Genomic DNA, 20,684 nt, shown 5'->3' with positions numbered 1-20,684 from the left:
GGAGAAATTTCCACCCAGGTGTGAGGACCCCCAAAACTTCGTTTGATCTGGAACAGATTGAACAATCAATTACGTGCCGCCAGACACGCCCACTTCACTTCCCATCCACATAGAGAGTTTGCTCAGCTGCAAAGGGCAGGGTGGAGGTGGAATCTGAGTGAGTGGCATGAAGAAAAAACGCGCATACGTGCCGTTGTCCAGGTCTTGCTGCTGCTGCTGCTGCTGCTGCTGCTTCAGCTGCAGGTCGTCCAGGTTCGTCGCTGTTGCATGAAATTGACCCGCGGTGCCAGGATTTATAAATGCAAGGTGTAGCTGTGTGTGTGTGGGAGTGGAGAAAGCACAGCAGCAGTCACAGTCGCTCGTAGTCGATCCCCACAGCTATGAGAAATGCAAGAAATCAACCAAAAACGAACGTGCGATGCATACAAAAGCCCCGACGCTGACGCGGACTCTGACTCCAAACGGATTGTTTTCTTTATGTCCGCATGTGTGTATGTGTGTGTGTGGGAGTTGACAAACCCCCTGCCGCACCGCCCCACCCCTGCGTAACACTCACAATTTTCCTTTGGCTACCTGTGCACCTCCTCTCTGTGTCTCAGTTTCTCTCGCTCTCTCTCGCTCTCGTTCCGTTCTTTGGCAAGTGAAAAATGCAATCAACTTGAGGCGAAACATTTCCACATGTAAACGGCTATGAATGTGCCTGGCTGCTGCCTGCATCCATCCATCCAAGCAGAACAACAATCCTGATGCTGCTGCTGCTGCTCCTTCTGCTGATGCCAACAAATAGAGTTGTGCGAAGACTTCGAAAGAGAAGAAAAGAAAAGGCGTTTGCTCTTTTAATAATATTAAAATGGATCAAAATAAAAGGTAAAACCTTTTTGCATGGCTCGAGCTTTGTGTGAAATTGTTTAGCTGCTTGAAAGAACAGCAAATTCCAACCGAAACTTCAGCAACTTCCTCCACAATAAATACCAGCATCTAGCCCACACACAAAGTGACATTATTCATTAGCCAGAACTTATTCCCCGGGTCAAAAACCTAATAAAAATTGTAACAACTGTCGAAATAAATGGTTTTACTTACTGTTTGTCGTTTCGGGCTGCTTCTCTGGGGAGCGTTAAGACAACAATAATGTAATATCATTGTTCCAACATATATTTATGCGATTATAACGTACCTCGGTACACGTGTCATGTGTGAGTGTGGATTTGTGTGCATTAGGAGCAGCAGCGGCAGGAGGAAGCGGAACAAGAGTACGAACCAGCAGTTTGAGGCGTGTGTAAATATTTCATATTATTTATCCCCAGAGAGAATTGTCTGCTTTTGTGTGGCATTAAATATGCATAGGCCAGCGCTTTATGCGGCAGCCAGCCGACAGCCACTGTATGAGCTGACAGGCCCTGACCCACAGCACTTGACCAATGTCCAAAATCGAATGAATGGCAAAATGTTCAAAATGCTTGGACAGCTGCCTGCCAGCAGTCCTGGTCTGCCTGTGCCTGACTGCCTGTAAATGCGTAGCCAGCAAAAATCATCATCAACATTCCCAATTGTTTTCTCTGTTGCTACTCGTGCTGCTGTGTGGATTATCAAAAGATTTTTGTGCTCGAATTACAAGTAGCGTTTGCCCAAATGAAATTCAATTTTATAAGCCACAAAAGTCACACACAACCACACACACACACGCACACACGCACACACGCACACACACCCAGCCCCCGCATAGACCTTGAGAGGTAAACAAAATTTAATGTTTTCAATTAGCTGTCAGAAATCGTTGCACAGAGAGGCCTGGCCTGGCCTGGCCCCCCATCAGAACCGCACAATCAGCAACCCTTAAACATCGACAAAGAGCCAACGCCAGCCGTGGGTTGAGTTTGGTGGCTGCCATTTCAGGGGTTTTGACTGGTAAACAATTTTGGTTGCCAAAAGGAATGGGCATCGAGCGGAGCGTTGATTGTATGTGCCCCAGAGGCGGCTCGTCCTCGTCCATGGTGTCTGTGAATAATTTCGACATTATTGCCTGTGCTTAATTCAAATGAAATTAATTTCGCCAGGTAAACTTCAGGCCAGGAGGCCAAAGCACAGACAGCCCGAGCAGCCGGACAAGGATCAGTGCTAACGCTCTGGCACGGGGCTCATGCCTTTGGCTCATTGTTTTTGGGTGATTTAATACCCATAGATGTGTGTGCTCGTTGTTGGCTGTGTGGTGTGCGTGTGCTGTGTGTGTGTGTGTGTGGGTAAATGAATTCATCCCTTGGGCAACATTTTATGGCATAATTTGAGGCGTCAGGAAGTGCGTCCTAGTCCCCTCCGGCTGCTCCGTTGGGTTGCTCGCTCCGGCCCCCGAAAAGGTCAGTGCCCAGTGGATCCTCCCACTCACGTGGCAAAGGGGCGTGAATGTTAATGTCTCATATTTTATTTTCCATTGAGGTTTAGCTTTTAATATGATTGTGGGGGCGGCGTTCCAGCAGGAGGTGTGTCTTGTTGATTTTTCGTGCCTCGAAGCGTATAATTATTGGCAACTTGTGGGCTTTGATGCTTTAATCCTGCAGCTAGCCAGACATGTTTCGCTTTGCCAATAGCTACGCGAACTCCAAGGAATGTTCAGCTGCTGCTTGAAGAGTTTCTAGCTGTTAACCCCCACAGCCAGTACCTGGGCTCCCTGTTTCTTCCCCTGGATTTGCAAGCGAGCCATAAAATATATGTTTCGCAGCTCTAAACACGTTCTTAGCATTCGAGAGAGTCTCTCCAGTCCCCGTCTCAGTCTCGACTATGCCAAGCACTCCCCCGTTTGTCTGCCAAGCTCCAACTGTCGGATTGTCTGATTTTACAGATATTTTGCTATTTTTTATTGCCACTCTACTCTGCCTTCAGCCCCCCCAGAGAATGCAAAAGGAGGCCCAGCGAGACAGAGAGGGAAAGAGGCCGTGGCTGTGCCGCCTTCCCGCCATTCCGTAGATTAAAGTGTTAATATTTAATGCAAGCGATTTGTTCGGCTTGAGTTATTATTATGATGCTGAAGATGCGGAGGGTATAAAGCAGCGTCTCCAACCCTTTTTTGTGGGCTTTAAGTTCCCCTGAAGTTCCCTTAAAGTTTTTCAAGGCATTTGGAAAGTTTTCTAAATCCAAAACTATGCCATAACAAGAACTTGCTTTATTATACAACTCAATTTATGCCAAAAGAAAGTTGTTGTTCAATAGGTTTTTTGTTGAAGTATCTGAAGGCTACATTCTGCCTTTTTGGTTGCCAAGTTTTGTCCTTTTTTTGCGCCCCTTTGGTTTATTGTTGGTCATAAGCGTCATTGCTTTTTGCCAATTATTGATATGTAAAATGAGCATTTAATTGAGCTGTGAATGACTGAAAATTATGTGAAAAAAATGCCATTCGAATGAAAGGCGAAAAAAATCATGAAAATAAAACAAATCTTCTGTCTCTTGCTCTATTTTGTTTGATTGTTTTGCCCTGCTGAAATTAATTGAATTAAAAATGTGCGGTGTAGTAGCTGATCAACCGATTAAGCAGTAATTAAAAATAATACAGCAACAATTAGACTGGGGAGAAGGAGGAGACAAAAGTGAGGTTCTGCCTATTGCAATTAAGTCGGAACGTGTATTTAATGACATCGAAATGAGCTACCAGAAACAGACACAGAACTCGAACAGCATCTGGAAAAGATAACGAGTGTTCTCATTATCATTCTGTGCCACACACTTCCCTGCAACACACACACACGTGACACTGCCCCGAGTGGTGCTGGTGGTGGGGACAAAAGATTGACATAATGACAATGAAACGCCCAAATGATTGGCTTTGCCTAAAAACCAAACACACACAGCCACGCCAAAGGAAAGAGCTGCCAGGACTAGCAATAGAAAGAGAGTAAGAGAGAGAGAGAGAGAGAGAGGGTAAGGGATAGAAAGAGAGAGGCGGCAACATAGTACATGGCAGCCTGGCAATTATGGCAGCCAGAAAGATAATTCGAAACAGAAGGGCAAACGTTAGAGCGTCCATGAAGTGGCTTTAAAAGAGAGTAAACCCTGGGAAAAAGCATTTATGCCCAGAAACCAAACAGAACAAACACACACAGGCACACACACAGGCACACACACACGCTTAGACACGTATGCACACACATGCAGAATTTCATTAAAGTTAATAATAATCATAATAATCCCCTGCTGTGTGTGTCCTGGTCCTGCTTCCTGGTTCCAGCTGCCTGTCGCTGCTGCCACACATGCTGTGGCCCCTGGTACGAACTTGGGCTCAAGTTCTCAAACACTTAATGAGGCATTCAAAACAATTATGTGTTGGTCCATCATCTCTCTCGCTCTCCACTAGCTGTCTCTTTCTATGGGGTTTTTGCTCGCCATTTCTCTTCCTCCAGTTAATCTGCTTGGGGATGCTGCCCGTGGCGCGCTGTGGGAACAAGAACACGTGCCACGGGGGGGCCAGCCCAAACAGTTTTAAGTATATTTTGATTTGTTTTTTAATATATTCCAAAGATGTTGCTGCACTCCATGCCCATTGGACTGCAGCGTGTGAATGACAAAAATAAACCGACACTAAAGTATTTGTCGTGTTGCCCAGAACCTTATTAGTCGCTCTTCCCCTGTCTTTGACATTATTAATATTTAAGACTCTTGTGTCTGGACACCTGGAGGACAACCGGGTGGAGGACCGGACCGTACCTCCTTTCCTGGTGGTCGTTGTGTGAGAAAATCAGTTTCATAAATTTATGCATGGCCTGCCACCCACACACACACACACACAAGAAGTGTGGAGAGGTAAATGGAATTTTCTTATATAATTTAATTAAAGTTTCTGCCCTGTCCGCACAGCACAACTCACATGGTTCTCTCTGTGAGAGTCCTTGTCAGCAGCTGTTGTGCTGGTCCAGCATCAGTCATGGTTTTGGTGCCACCGAAGATTGAGTGCTGCTGGGGGCAGGACACGACAGGCGACTGGCGGCACGACAGACAGTGTGCCACAAGTGTGCCTGGCACGCGCTGTCTTGAATGTTAATATTTGCACTTTCAATTTGCACTCAGAAACAGAGAAAGATACTCCACAGATCCACCGCCGTGGCAGAGTCCTTGAGCCACTTTCCCTTTGTTACAAAAGCCCATTGAAGCAGCAATTATTTGAGCATTTTCCTGCACTTCCTGCCATTTAATATGAATTACATTTAAAATTCGCATGCATTTCATTTGCTCTGGCAGTTTACTCCCTCTGGTTTTTGCCTTCGTTTTCTCTGGTTTGTGACATTTTGCTGCACAACAAAAGAGCTTCGAAAATTGCTTGCTGGCTGCCCGCTGCCCCATTGTGTGTGTTCTTTACCCTTTATTCTTTTTGGATTTTGAAACTGTGTGGCAACAATGGAATTCAATTGCTGTGGCCACTAAAAATAAGTCCTTTGTGTGGAGTCGTCTTTAAAATATAGTTTTGGGGTTTAGGCCATTATTTCTGCTGCATCATTTGCTAATTGCAATGCAGTTTTGGGTATCAAAATGCTGCCAGAATATTATATTAAATTCCACATTTATTTAAGAATATTCCATTACCCCCAAAAAGTATCTTTATCTCTAAGCCAAGTTCATGGGAAAGGACTTATTAAACCTAAAATATTTATTAAGCATTAACAAAAGTGATTTTGCTGCTTGGAAATTCTTCCACAAACTCAAGATTCTCGTCAGAGATTGTTTTTGGCTTGAAATTAAATATGCAAAAGCTCTCGGAGCAAAGTGTCCTTAAAGTTTACACACGGATTTAGTTTTTGGGTGGGATTTTGTGGGTTTACAAAAAACACAAACACACAGAGGGAAACCCTTTTTCCGGCCCTTGGGCTCAGAGTCCAGCGTCTGTTTGTGTTGATGTTCTTTGCCATGGGGATTTATACACCCATTTGAGGCTTTGGCAGTCATTTAAAGGTGCCACTCCCACTCCTGCTAAGCATTTTTGTGTAGGTTTTAGAGGCGTTTCTGCTTGTCAATGTTGTTGCTGTTGGTCATGTTGGCTAACCGAGCAAATCGTTTGAGTTGGTCAGGGCCAAGTGTCAAAGTTTTAACGCATCCCAAAGAACCCCAGAACCCGAACCCATACACAAACATATTAATAATGAAAAATCATTTCAGTATTGGTTGGGGTTGGGGCTTGGGGCTGGGACTGGGGCTGAGGTTCGTTCTGCAAATGACTCTTATTTGCATTGAAATTTTACTTGTGACAACAGCAATTCATTTTGTCCCGGCATAGATCTTAATTGGAGTGGAATTGAAAGGCCTGGACAGGGGTCCCCCGCAGTCCCATCTCTGTTAAGACAATGCAGAAAGAGGATTACACACTACAAGCAGCCAGCCAGCCAGGCAGCACACAGAGATTGCCGACTGACTCTGACATTTGTAGGTTGTAAGTAGTTGTAGTCGCAGTCCAAGAGGGTTTTGCTGGAACTCATGAATGGTTTTAGAAATGGCAGAAATACAACAAGTAGGATAGGTACATGGAGGTTGACATAACGACTAAAGGTTACTCCGTTTATGGGTACATTGCCAGCCAGAGAGATGTCTCGGAGATGCTTTCCCTTTGGCACATTCTAAAGGGTATCATAACAGAGAGCCGAGACCTAGCCCGAGACCATTGTCTTGTCTGCAAGTGAGTCCCCTTATATCTATCCATCTATCTATCGTTGTCTATCTGTCTGTCTATCTGTGTGGCTAACTACGAGTATCTATCGATGCAGCAGCTTCAACTGCAATTGCAGTCATCCCTTCGGCAGCAGCTCCCTGGCAACCTCCACCCCCCCTGCTGATTTAATTTATGAGCCAACTGCGCACTGGCCAGATAAATGCGTCTGTACTTTCGACAATATGGACCCATTGGACCATTATTGCACACACAGGGTCCTCGGCATAGACATAGTCCTTTCGCTCTAACCCTTTTTGGGGGGGGGTCTGTATACCCTATCCCCTACCCGTCTCATATGTTGCACTTGAACAAAAGTCTGCGGTTAAATTTCCACATGCTGACCGCACATGCTGACCACAAGGTAAAGCCCGCAGTACCCCCGCCCGTCCCCCCCCACCTCCCGATGACGAAGTAGATAAGAATAATTTATGGTGATGCCTCCACAGATACATTGCTTTGTCTCTGTGTGTGTGTGTGTGTGTGTGTGTGTGCAACATGCGAAAATTAGACATGCAGACAAATTTATTGGTCTCAACAAATCTTCATTCATTCATTTTATTTCTTGTTTTTTTCCCCTTTCTTTCTTTGCAGTCTTTCGTTTGGAACTTGTCTCTGTTGAGCTCTATTAAATTATTGTTTACAAAGTCCTTTGTGCAGGCAGGACACTTCAGTTGGCACTAAGAATGAAATGTAAGTAAATTCTCAATGAATGATGGACTTGAATAATTTATTTAGAATGGGGGGGTTAAGGTTTTACACTGTTTGCCCGAAATTATTAATTATTTTTGCCTGCTGCATATTTTACGTATTTTCTCATGCTATTTACTTTGTTGTTAATTAAAGCTGCCAAAGATTTTGGGTTGTATTTTTGTAAGAATTTCATGCATTTATATTTCTTTTTGTCAGATTTCTTTTGCAGTTGAACTTGCATACAAAAAATAATATTTTCTTTGGGTTTTAATTCTTTTTTCTTATATTTTCTCTGCTTCAACCATTTCGATATGCATTCTGGGGATAGCTGAGCTCTAGAGATGCCACATTTTAATACCATTCCCGAGATAGCACACACTTCTGCAACGCTTTTTGCTGTAGCCTTTCCCTGACTCTCTCTCCATCCCTCTGCCGGCTTGCTTTTGAGTGCTTTCAGCTGATGTTAGCTGTTTTGGCATTTTAATTTAAATGCCTGGCAAAATTATTATTATTTCAATTGCATAAATGTAGCCATTCTCTCGCTCTCTCTCTCTGCCTTAAGTCTGATGATAGCTGGGGTTCCCACTCACATTCCCACTGTCTGCCGTTCTTTCTCTGCATAAATCTGCTACGCTCTCTCGCTCTATTTCTCTTTCCCTGTGTGTCTCTGTACTGGCAGTAGCAGCTATGAAAATAATTTTAATAGCATTTAATTTACGCAAATGCCATTAAAAGCTTTTCGCTTTTCACTTTTCACTTTACCCGCCCCAAATCTGATTATTTTGTGCGTTGTTTCGCAAATTCTCTCGCTCATTCCGTGTCTCTGCATCACTCCGAATGTTTTATCAGCTGACAAATGTACCGCGAGATTCGCTGGGAAAGGTTTAAGTCATTGCAGATAAATGCAATTAGTTGCATTATCAAACAGAAAGAAAAGAAAGTGCAATTATTTATGGAAATGCACCAGGAAGTCGGACAAGACTTGAGTAATGAGGTTGCCCCCGGGTGTCTGGTCAAAAGCCAAACCACAGGCAAAAGGCAGAGCCAATCCCTACGGGAAAAGCTCAACAAATGTGCGGTGGAGCGGACTGTGTTTGCCCAGCATCCGCCACAATGACTCTCGTTCGTTCGTGGCTGGTCGAAAGTTCAACATTCTGAGGCAACTTTATAGGAGTAAATATTGACACACTCGGAAGAGTGGATTGGCGTGGCGTGGCGTGGCGTGTCCCCCACATGCGCTGCAAAGTGAAATGTAAATTAGAATATGCTCATTATTTTATTCATATTGTTGCTTTGCACTCCACTCCCCGCTCTCTCTCTCCCGCTCCCAACTGCAGCTTAAGCTGCTGCAGCTTCTCTCTTCCTCCCTTTTATAGATAGATTGACTGGCACAGATATTTTCTGTCTGTATTTTCAAATATATTTGAACAGCGCGCAAATTAAATGCAAACAGAATCCACACACGCACACACACACACACACACACACACACACACACACAGTTGAAATCCAATTCACATTCTAAAGCCAAACAAAATCTGTGCAGATTTTCTCATGTTGTTGCTTTTTATGGAGTTTGTTTTTGGATCAAAGAGCGTAATTGAAAAGTGTTTGCCAGTGCCAAAGCCTTTGATGCAGCTGCGCATAAGGGCAAAGCAAAATGAGTTGTAAAAACCCAAAGCAAAAACAATGCAAAACAAAGTGAAGAAATTCAATCAATTTAGCAGTGGATTTGAGTACAACTAACGGCATTTGGGCATAGAATTTAGCCATTAATGCATTCCGTATTGCATTCATTTTCTACCATGCATAAATAATTTATTCAAGCTGCTTTTTCCTGTTAATCTTAACAAAATTCGCTTGATTAGACACTTCAGTGATTGCCAAAAGATCACACACAATTCCCTATAATTGAAATTCAATCAAAACTTTAACTTCCCTCTCCCCCCACTCTCTCTTTTAATGGCCTGAACTGCAGCAGAAAAAGACATGGAAATGGTAGCAATTAAACGGCAGCCAGCAGCGCCCCACCAGGTTCTTCCAATATTCACATTTCAGATCCGAACAGAACTGCCACAGAAATGTAACAAAAAAAGAAATGCCAAAAAAAGCGATAGGAAGAGCAAGAGAGAGCGTAGTGGGGAAAAAAGAGAGAAAATAATATTTACTTTTGCCATGACAATGTCGTTTCAGTGTGTCTCCCTCAGCGTGGCAAACTTTTTGATGGTGTGTGCCAGAGCCAGCACCAGTCCATTCCAGATTATCTAGGGCCCAGGCACAGGACGAGGAGCTAGGAGCAAGAAAAGTGATAGGGAGGAATTGGACGCAGAGGGAAGTCCATGGTTTGGGGCAGCAGTCGGAGCATGTCTCTGGCAACGGGCCTGGTATTATTGGCTTCTGATTGGGGATTATGTTTTTAATTGACAAACTTGAATAGCTAACGACGTTGTCAGCAACATAGAAGGAACAATCGCTACGAAAAAAGTGCCGACAAACGAATGCATAACAAGAAGAGAGAGAGAGAGAGAAGGAGCACCAAAGACAGAGGCAGAAAGAGAGCGAAAACGATGCTGCTGAAAGAGATAGTCATAGGGATAGGACATGGAGACGGAGTTTGGATATGTAAGCGTTGCCCGGTATGACATTACATGGCTTTGGGGTCGCACACAGCGAGCCCAGGGGGGAGACAGACACACAGACAGGCGGGAGCCAGCCTCGAGTGGATTTGCTTTGCGGCACTCAATGCATCTGATTGCAGCTGGAAAATGCAAATTATGAACTCAACTGGCTTGATGACAAAGAAAAAGAGAGAAGTCAAGTTATGCTAAGGTTCAGGAATGTTGGCGTGAATGCCCGTACATATGTATGTACATAAATTTGTACATATTTTTTTCATACATAAACAATGAAAAATCTATGCAAAGCTCGCTCTGCTGCCCTTTTAAATGTGAAATAAATCCAGCAAAAACGTATAAAATTGCGTTATCCATGCTCTCCCCAAACTCTCAATAAAAACTCGAAATTTGCCATAAAGTAAAATTACAAAAATGAAAATATTTACCAGAAAAATCAACGAAATGCGTGCCGCACACACCCAAAACTGTTGACAATATTTACCTCAACCAATTACGTAATTAACAAAAGGTGTTGGCCAAGTTCTGCACAGCAGTTAACACACTCTAATCGGATTATGGCCATAAAACACACACACACAGACACAGACACGCACACACACACAACAACAACAAGTGCCGGCCAGCAACTGCATCCACGGTACAAGTCTCATGGCAAAGGGGAGTGTTGGCTGCCCAACAACAACAAGTAAACCAACAAAACAAATTGGATAAACATTACGACAATTTGAACAATAATTCTGATTACATTTGCTCGTCTTTGCCCCCTTGGTCCTCTTGTTCCTACATAATATGTGAATCCACTCTGTGAAATTTGTGCAGCCGCAGATGCAATTAAATGCAAATCGATTTTGTTTGGTATTTGGGTGTGCCAGCGGGTCGTCACGCCCACACACACAGGCCCCCCTCTCTCTATAAACTGCAGGCTGGATGGCTGGGCAATGGATGTGCTAACCCTAGGCTGAAGTTAGTAGCTGGCTGACCGACACAGATCCATTGCCTCACTGGCATTTATGATGTCTGTCAAAGGGCATGTTCAGACCTAATTAAACCATTTAATTGAAAATAATTGCGTAATTTATTCAGTTTAAACTGCAGCAAAGAGCGAGCGGCAGAGACTGGAGGAACTCCACTCGACGCTCACACATTGATTTAGACCTTTGGCGCAGTCTTTCAAAAATTGCACAAAATTACTCGCACGTAAAACAATAAATTTTCATAATATCCCTGCCTGGAGGAGGCCAGGAACACACACGTGTTGGCCGCGACCCTGACGGGCAGGCAGGCAGGACCCAAGAGCAAACTGCAGCATCAGCGAAACGGAGCAAGTTGGGAGCGCTCGTCAGAGGCCATAGAGAGAGATATATGACTAGGGATGAGCAGGGAAATGGGTGGGAGCCAGTGGCATGGCTAGCTAAAGATTACCCGTTATTTGTATGCAAAGCAGCAGGCCAAAACCAAAAACCGACAACAACAATGTAACACAGAGGGGACCGGGCCGGGCTGGGCCAGCAGAACTGCCATTCAATGTCGGGCCAGAAAGGAGAGGTGGAGGTGCAGTGAGGAGCAGCAGGAGGAATGAGGAAACGGGCAACGGGCCACAGCAGAACGTGGAAGAAACGTGTTTCAATTTTTATGACATTTCAATGCAGTTTATGTCAGCGCAACGGGCTTCAAAATGGCCAATGGAAAGAGAGTTGGGAGACTGGAAAGCTCGTTACAATTTTGACAATTCAAGTTTGGCCCGAGGCAAATCTACATCTACCCCGAGACACATTTTACTGGACAGTTTGCCACAATTCAATTGAATTGTAAAAATGTTTTACAAAATAAACAAAAGACAAGAAAGACAAAACGACTTGTAGTAGATTTCTGAGGAAGAAAAAGATGTCCAGTTCTGGCTAAGAATTGCTCTTTATTTGCATATCAAAGGCGCTCAGCATAGAGTTCACCTGGATTCCACTTATTATTTATGAATTGAAGCAACCTTCTTGTGGTTGGTTGGGGGAGAGTGAGAGTTTTTTGCATGGTTTATTCATGAGCAGGCAGCAGACTGTCTGCATTTTGGGAGGGACTTTTCATCGGTTACTCCCTAATGCATACCCTTTTGTTAAGCTTCCCCTCTGCCTACCCTTTTCGTACTGTCTCCTCCCACTTGTCTGTCGCATGTCATAAACATTTCATGGGGTTTCAACAGCATTTCGAGTGATTAGCGGCAGACAAATGTCCTTTGTTTGCCAGCGGTTTATAATTAACCAAAAGCTGCACTCAATTACATTCGATTAGAGCCCAACAAAGAATCAGTTATGCCTGTAGCTGAGAGCCACACAATGAAGCGAGCAACTTTGTTGGCCAGTACAGTGAGGCCTGCACTCAGCTCCTGTTTCATGGCATTATTTAATGACTCTCTCTCTCTCTGCCTGACGCATAAAGTTTGCCCCACTCGCACGCTCATTAAAACAACATTAACAAATGTCGTGGCTCCACTTGGCATATCACTCATCGGGTTAATCATACGAGTATACGAGTTGGGGGGGTATAACCCATTATCATTCATTTCTAGATTATATATTGCACCTGTCGAGAAGCCAAAACAAAACTCAAATGGGGCCTCATCAAGGCACAGGACTTAAGTGTACCAATAAATCCTTTCAGAGCCTCTCAACACAGCCAGCAAAGAGCCGACTCTGAGTCTGGAGTCACTCTTCGAGAGAACGTGACTTTCTCTTGTGTGGAGGACAACGACTGGCGCTGCCGCTGAGTGTAGTGATAAATTAACGCATTAAAGCGGAGGCTCTTAGCCGCCCCCCAAAGGCATTGGCATGGCTCCGATGTCCTACTGCTTTTAATAACACAAATTGCAATCGAACCCAAAATAAAGAGCAACGAAAACGGAATGCGAAATGAGACACCAGAAAACGTTAACTCAATTTGTCGGTGTGGGGGAAGGAAGGAGATAAACTTAAAGCTTTGCATATATAAGCGAAGATTGCCATTAAATATTAACAATTGTTCAGGGGGGGCCACTCGCTGAGAGTTGGAGTTGGCAAATAGAGTCGCTGGGATATCAGAAATAGTGGGCAAAAATTCCACACAACGAGCAGCAGATACAGATAGAGATACAGATAGAGATACAAATAGTTGCCTTCATCAAACAGCATTTATCGTGCTCGCTTTTTCGGTGCATGTGTGTGCACCTGTGTGCAATGAAATCGAAATCAAAGAACATCCAGCCCAGCCCCATCCATCCAGCAAAATGGACAAACAATGAAATAGTTCTCTGTTGGGCAAATGCACAAGTAAATAAACCAAGTGGATACGGATACGGCTACGAGTATTCCAAATATATCAATAGATGGATAGATGGCCCTGCTCTGCTACACTGTGCTGCGGGTCACCAAATATAGAGAGAATGTGTGGGCAAAAAGAGAGATATACAGTGGGAAAATATAAGAGATGGCGAAGCAGCAGGAAACCTACAAGCTGCAGCAGCTTCTGCCTGCCTGCCTGCGTTTGGTGGCAAACTGATTGACGCCATGTCTTTTGATTTCCCTCGTGTGGGACTCATCAACGCACTTGAGCAGCGAGCAACCTCCCACCATTTCATATGGGCAAGAGCATGAACTAAAGTTCTTTCTTTTTTGCACTGAAGGCGTGCCCCATATGTGGCTCTCAATGTGGCATCGTTTGATGAACCGAAACTGGGTCAATGCTCAATGGGGAAGCGGCGATTGGTAGCAAAAAGATGTGGGAATAGATAGATGTTTAGCTTAAAGATCTTTCTAAGCTTTATTTTCTGCCTTAGATTTATTATCCTCTCTGCAGCTTAATGTGCATTTAAACCACAAATTAAACCCACAACATCAAGCCTTTAATTCTCCTAATAACCAAACTTTTAATGAACATAAATTTCGTACAACTATTTTATGATTATTTAACACACACACAGAGAAAATTTGGCAAATAAATTCTGCCCCAAATCAACACAAAACTATTTTAATTTAACACACAGCGATTTTTCGGTCAACGAATTTTCAATGAAATAAATCAAAAACCCCCACAGCCAGCGCCACTCTTTGCCTTCTTTTGCGTGTGTGATAATCTGATTGTAAGGCTAAACTGATGAAATTTGCCAGATACAAAGATACAAATCAACGTGCTACTTGTTGCAGTGAAAGGTTTTTCATTCCCTTTCAAACTGCAATGCGATGCGTTGCAAATTCAATAAATTATGCCTCAATTTACACACAAAAACGTGGGGCAGTACGCAAATGTCTGTGGGCTAAAGAAGTGACTTGCCATGCCATCTGTTTGCAGAAATGCAAATATTTGCCTTTGCCTTAAACCAAAATGATTCCAATTTGTAAAATGACAATGCCCAAAGGGATTCTCGCTTTTCCGGGTAAAGTGTGGAGGAGCGGAAAAGCGAATCCAAAGTAAACTAAACCAAAGTCATCTCCAGGATATTAACACTCTCTCTGCTGTCTCTGCTGTCCCGCCTCGCATTTAATGTCTAATTGCATTTGCATATTCTGATAATATTCCAAAAGGGAAATGAAAGTGGCAAATGCATTCTGCATATTCTCCACTTTCCCCCAGCCCATCGGGTTATGGGGGTGGGTATGGGCATGGCGGCGGGAGCGGTGTTAACGAAATTCCTAAGCTGCCAACGGAAATTTAATTGCTTTCGGGTGAGAGAAGAATTTCCAATTTAATTATTGCGATTAACCATAATTATTTATTAGTTTTTGCGTAATTTGTAACATGTGCAGACAATTAGGGATCAAATCGAAACGAATCGAATAATTGGGGGCAACCGCAAGGAAATCAGCCATAACTTGGCTAATCCGTTTCCTGTTGAGGCTGATTTTTGGGCACAAATTAATTTGGGAAATGGATGGATTTTATTTGCTAGGCAGGAAATTAGTAGCTCCAAGGGACATTGCATATATTATGAATAATATTTAATATTTTCCATATTTTGTCTTAATTTATTGTGTGATTTTTCTTAACGTTATTTAATTTTTAAAATATTTTAGAAATTCGTTAATAGAATCCCCTTTGACTTTGACCCGTGGCTCCCCCTGCAGGTTTTTCTTTCAGTTGCATTTTCGCCACCAGCGGGCATAAAAGGAAACCTTTTGAAGAGTGTTTGCTAATTTATATTTTCCGCATTTAAATATCGCTTTTAATTTGATTTTAATTGAATGCAAATACAATATAGTCAAAAGTCTCGGGTATACCTGCATATTTATCTTAAATCGTGTGCCACGAATTCTAAAATTAAGTTCTGCTTATGTCACACAGTTTGAAAAGACGGTATATTTTGGTATTTTTTCTAAGGGCACACCGTATATTTTGTCGATAAATCCGCGGAACACTAATCAAGCAGCAACTGTTTGTAAAATTCTTTTAATTATTTATTAAAACAATTAGAAAGCAATAGAAAATGGCCGCTAAAGTAGCAAGCACCGCGAACAAAGTGTTCCAGAACGTAAGTGCTAGTGAATCATCCTCGAGAGCTGCCCAAACAGCTGTCAGCGACAAGTAACCTCACTTTGCGGTGACTCCTACACATCTCTTTCCCATCGTTTCGTTCCCCAAACTGCAGCACGATGATGTACACATTTCCTTTGAGGATCAGCAGCGCATCAATCGCTTTGCCAAGCACAATGCACGCATGGATGACCTGAAGGTGGAGTTGGACGTGAAGAAGAACGAGCTCAAGTGTGTGGAGGAGGCACTGGACGAGATTGAGCTGTTCGATGAGGACGAGGACATACCCTTCCTGGTCGGAGAGGTCTTTCTGTCACACAAGCTGGGCAAGACGCAAGAGCTGCTGGCAGAGACCAAGGATATGGTCATCAAGGAAATTGCCAACATTGAGGCCAAGGCCAAGGCAATCAAAGTGGAAATGGATGATCTCAAAGCGCATCTCTACCAGCGCTTTGGCAGCAATATCTCGCTGGAGAATGACGATTAGACTCCAGTCTTCAGTTGATTACAATTCTCTGGCATTTACCATTTACAAAATAGAGTACATTTAATTTAAAACTCAACGAATGCGAATACGAATGTCCTTGCACTACAGCACTAAGAAGTATATAATCAGTCCAATGATCAGCAACGTGACCAGCATTCCCCCCACAAATATCTTGCGATCCTCCACCAGCCGTCGCTCTATCAGCTTCATTGTATGATTGGACAGACCCAGCGTGCTGCCAATAGCCTGAATGCGCTTGTGTGCTCCACCCAGCGTCATGCGCTGCGATATGAGACTCTCGAGTATGCCACTGCCCGAGGAGATCATATCGTCCACTCCTCTGTGTGCACCGCCCAGCTGCGTGTGGTGCTGCAGCTCGTAGTCCAGCTGGAGGCATGTCTCCTCCGGCTGCGTGCTGTTGGCACTGAACCGATGGTTCAGCAGCTGCTCCCGCTCCGAAATCTCCTGCTCACGGCGGTGCCGACGGTCCTTGGCATGCTGCAGCGATGTCTGCAGGTGTCTCAGGTCGTACTTGAGTTGATCCACGCGCAGCTTCGAGCTCTGACGCTGCGATGGCGGCACCTTGAAGAGCAGCACATCCAGACGGTCGCAATTGCTGTTGGGTATGGCGAAATTATAGCGGGGGACAGACTCTTTCAACTCAAATGACTCACGAATTGGCTTGCGTTATTTTCAATTGAATTGCGTTTTCCACGTCAATCGCCTCCTGGGAACTAATCTGACCGAGACGCTGAAACGAATGCTCGATTTCCTTGACCGTGTGATTCGTTTGATGGTACAGGGATTCCATGGCGGGTGTTTTTGTGCTCCTGCATCAATAGAGTGACACCTGGTTGCCAATTAATTATTAATTGATGTTGAAATGTACTCGTTCATTTAAAAAGCTGACGCGTTGCAATTTTTGCGGCTGAGCAGCTGGCACACGTTCTGGTATTTTAGCGCATGTTTGTTTTGGTATTTAACGCGTTTTTGGGTGGCAAGATTTTTAGACGAAATATTTGAAAACAGCTTTGAAATCCTCACAATTTAACCTTAGTCCAAGAAAATCTATATTTTATTCTTGAACGTTATTTAATTGTATGTGTGCATGTCTAGAAGCGAATTACATATAATTGCAATTCACCATTTTTCGCATTTAAAGTATATTTTCGGTATAAACTATAGTACATTTAATCAATTTTATTTGTATATTTCTACGGGTCAGTCGGTATATTTTGTCGAAAAGTCCGCGGTCCCACTGTACATAAACCACAATGGCGAATACATCAAGTACCGGCGTTGGTAAGAAAATAATTTGTTAAATTAATGATTTGCAAAGGAATAAACTCATCCCGCACGTGCCCAAATACACGGGCAATATGTGCGTCACATTTCTGTCGCGTTCAAATCGGTTTTTCCTGCGAAATAGGCGAAAAAACGCCACCTCGTCGGCCGTCTCTGCTGCCTGGGCCCCGTGTGAAAATGGAAAAGAAAGCAGAGGCAAAAACTGGCGACTACCGAAAGCCGATAAAAGCTAGGCCGCGAGTGCGGTGTGATTATAAATTCGTACTGGATTGATCGGGGGCCAGCCACGCCGCTGTGTCTGGTGCCCAAAACTTCACTTCAAATGCAGGAATTGCAGTAATTTCGCTTCGTGACTTGACAGTTTCGGACGGGTCGGTCGACGACACCCCCCCTCTTGCACGTCGTTGGCCCCGCCGCCGCCACCGCTTGCCCTTTGCCGTGTTCCTTTTTTTTCTTGTTTTTTTCTTCCTCTTGCGCTCCGCACCGCACGGCACACTGGTGTTTCGTGCGTTTTTCACTCTGTCGCTGCTGCTGCTGCTGGCCAATCTGCTTCTTTTCTAATTAAATTAGCTGCAAATTTCATTTGCTTGAAATTGTTTTTGCAAATGCAAAAATTATGCCTGCAATTGGGGTGGGGTGGTTCTCCCCTGTACCTCGCCTCACCACACCACACCCTTCCGCTATTGGAATATGATTTTTTTTTCCGTTTAGTTTAGTTTTCTTTTTGCATTTTTTGTTTCTCTTCCCTCTTTGCTCTCTTTAAACTTGCGAAAATGCGTGCAAAGAGTCACACGGGCGAAAAGAAAAACAAAGCAAAGAGCAAACAACAACAACGACAGCAGCAGCACGTCCCCATATGACCCCAACCGTAGGTGGGCGGGGAGGCAGGCCAGTCGCAGGGACCGTCGCTGGAACGTTGACGGTGTTGTAGGCCATCCTTTTGAGTTATTTGCAAAAATGTTTTCAATGGATATTTATTATGTCATCGATTTTGATACGAGCTTCTTGTTCTTTCTTGCAGTGGTGCCACGAAATTTCCGCTTACTGGAGGAGCTGGATCAGGGCCAGAAGGGTGTAGGCGATGGCACCATCTCGTGGGGTCTGGAGAACGACGATGATATGACGCTCACCTATTGGATTGGCATGATCATTGGTCCGCCTAGAGTAAGTTTGTTCTCCCACTTCCTTTTGCAAACAGACCAATATATTGGTTCCGATTGGAACACATATTTTCCTGTTGAATACGTCACTTGATAAGGCCAGAGCGGGACAGTGGCACTTCTTATCAGTGCTTTCTGTTGGATTATTGACATTTTATCATTTTGATTGCGTAAAATATGAGAGTTTGGCACATTTTGTAATGAAAGCTAACAAATTGCATGTCTGCCGACTGATTGGAGGCTCTTAATGAGTAGAAATATGTAAATATTAGCTAAATGGCAGCTTTATGTCAATGGGGACACAACAGCAACAGATGTAAAACTCAAGGGAAGAAGAGGATTTGATGGATTTTCAGGCATTAGTTGGAAAATCAGTAACTGCCAATCTAAAGCTTATAAACTTTACTCTCAGATAGGAATAAATCCAGAATATATTTAGTTGTGATCTCCACACACTTTTGCATCTCAACGCTATATACAAATGCGATCCTTCTGCTTAGTTTCAACTCATAAATATGCAATAAATATTTGTATAGTCGTGGAATGTTGCGCGCGCCGTCGCGTCGCATGATTCATGGGAGACGGAGACGGAACAGAGGCTGGCTGCAGCTAAGGGGGGGCCTGACTCATCGACACACCATAGCCTTGGCCATGGTCGTAATTACAAACCGTTTAGAGAGTTTTAAGTTTGTGTACATTGGAGCAGCTAATTAAAATTGGAAATTGGATAATCTTTTGTGCTTGCAGACACCATTTGAGAATCGAATGTATTCATTAAAGATTGAGTGCAACGAACGCTATCCGGATGAGCCGCCCACGCTAAGATTTTTAACTAAAGTTAATATTAATTGCATTAACCAGAACAATGGCGTGGTAAGTAAACGCAAACACAAACAATTTTAATTCTACAATTGATTCAGCCATGAATATTTTACTGATGGAAATATCCCACAGGTTGATCATAGATCAGTGCCCATGTTGGCCCGGTGGAATCGTGATAACACTATAAAAACGATGCTGCAGGAAATTCGTAGGATTATGACCATGAAAGAGAACCTGAAGCTGGCACAGCCGCCAGAAGGAAGCTGTTTTTAGTCCGACAACAACCAGCAAAACAACACCAACAGCAAAAACCCGGCAGCTGCAGAAAACAAACCAGAGCCCCAGCCACCCACACACACTAACAGCACAGCAAGACCACAAGACCAAGCCAGCAAATAATATCAGCCGGAATCAGCCATGAGAGTTGTGTGTGTGTGTGTGTGTGGCATGTGCGCGTCTCTGAGCTGCGGCAGCCGCGTGAAGATGATGATTGAGAAGCGAAGAGGAGAGTGGTTATGTGGCCCGTTGATGCTTGCAGCAACGGCAACCAGAAACCAAATGCAAGTTATACTATAAGTAACAAGAACAGCAAAGCAACGTCACTATAATGGTCGTCGTCGTCGTCCCTTCCGTCATAAACTATGTCATCAATGTTTGGTTACTTTTACACCCCAGCCAGTCTCCCCCCAAAAACAACATCAACGATCCTCCCTTCTTAGCTAAGAAACAAACAAACAAAAAACCACACAACCAGCAAAAAAGTAAAACTAAACACAACAACAACAAAAACAAAAACCACAAAAAAGGCCTACGAAAACGAACCGAAATGCAGTTTATTTTTGATTTTTTTTCACTCACGCAACAAAAGAAATTCAATGAAAAGCAAAGTAAAACGTAAACGTAAACTAATCGAAAAGCAGAGAAAAGAAATAGAGCAACCAGGCGATAGAGAAAACCTCTCTCTAGAGAGAGAAAAATATGGATGAGCCAGCCGCAGCAGTCGCAGCAGCAGCAGCCGCCCGTGTTCTTTGGAGAGTTGATGCGTAATTATTGTTTTTTGCCTAAACTAAAAAATTTATTAATTATATACATAAAACAAAATATATATATTAATTTAAATAAAACAAGAAACAACAACCAATCGAAGAGAATTTTCTGTAGAGCATTAAGCTCGAACAAGAAGGACAAGTCGGCGCCAGCGCGAATGTTTTTTTTGTTACTTGAAGAGGCAAAAGAGTGCGAATCCACCGTACACCATACCGTAGTAAACATTTAAGTTGTTTTGAGTTTTAATTTTGAATTAGTATGTATCTGCTATCCCCCCTCAAACACACTCCCGAGGGGGCGGTAGCACCGTAATATCTTTTGTGGAAATTATATATTCATACATCTAGTATATGCGAGTATAT

General features: G+C 43.6%; 4 protein-coding genes across 5 annotated transcripts in view; 3 read left to right on the top strand and 1 right to left on the bottom strand.

Moving 5' to 3' along the window:
- The first annotated feature begins 2,215 nt into the window (after positions 1-2,215).
- LOC117895373 overlaps positions 2,216-20,684 on the top strand; it is a 34,137-nt gene continuing 15,668 nt past the window's right edge. Inside the window, exons 1-2 of one of the 2 annotated variants that reach the window (XR_004648915.1) lie at positions 2,216-2,232; positions 19,700-20,318. The gene's annotated coding sequence lies outside the window, so the exon portion shown is untranslated. Of the gene's footprint in view, positions 2,233-7,144; positions 7,157-19,699; positions 20,319-20,684 lie in introns of those variants that run through there. The other variant, XR_004648916.1, reaches the window with a different exon arrangement.
- On the top strand, positions 15,362-16,059 carry LOC117895372 (probable prefoldin subunit 4). Its single transcript, XM_034802958.1, has 2 exons — positions 15,362-15,499; positions 15,617-16,059. The coding sequence occupies exons 1-2, from the start codon at positions 15,455-15,457 to the stop codon at positions 15,986-15,988; spliced, it is 417 nt and encodes a 138-aa protein (XP_034658849.1). The 5' UTR covers positions 15,362-15,454; the 3' UTR covers positions 15,989-16,059.
- Positions 16,023-16,951, bottom strand: LOC117895370 (probable Golgi SNAP receptor complex member 2). Its single transcript, XM_034802956.1, has 2 exons — positions 16,663-16,951; positions 16,023-16,604 (listed from the first exon to the last, which is right to left on the bottom strand). Exons 1-2 carry the CDS (start codon positions 16,797-16,799, stop codon positions 16,091-16,093), a joined length of 651 nt encoding a protein of 216 aa, XP_034658847.1. The 5' UTR covers positions 16,800-16,951; the 3' UTR covers positions 16,023-16,090.
- On the top strand, positions 17,168-20,046 carry LOC117895371 (ubiquitin-conjugating enzyme E2 variant 2). Its single transcript, XM_034802957.1, has 4 exons — positions 17,168-17,290; positions 18,315-18,457; positions 19,201-19,326; positions 19,408-20,046. The coding sequence occupies exons 1-4, from the start codon at positions 17,263-17,265 to the stop codon at positions 19,546-19,548; spliced, it is 438 nt and encodes a 145-aa protein (XP_034658848.1). The 5' UTR covers positions 17,168-17,262; the 3' UTR covers positions 19,549-20,046.

The sequence above is a fragment of the Drosophila subobscura genome, chromosome J, assembly GCF_008121235.1.
Source record: "Drosophila subobscura isolate 14011-0131.10 chromosome J, UCBerk_Dsub_1.0, whole genome shotgun sequence".
Taxonomy (NCBI): Eukaryota; Metazoa; Arthropoda; class Insecta; order Diptera; family Drosophilidae; genus Drosophila; species Drosophila subobscura.
This window is presented reverse-complemented; position numbering and strand designations above follow the sequence as displayed.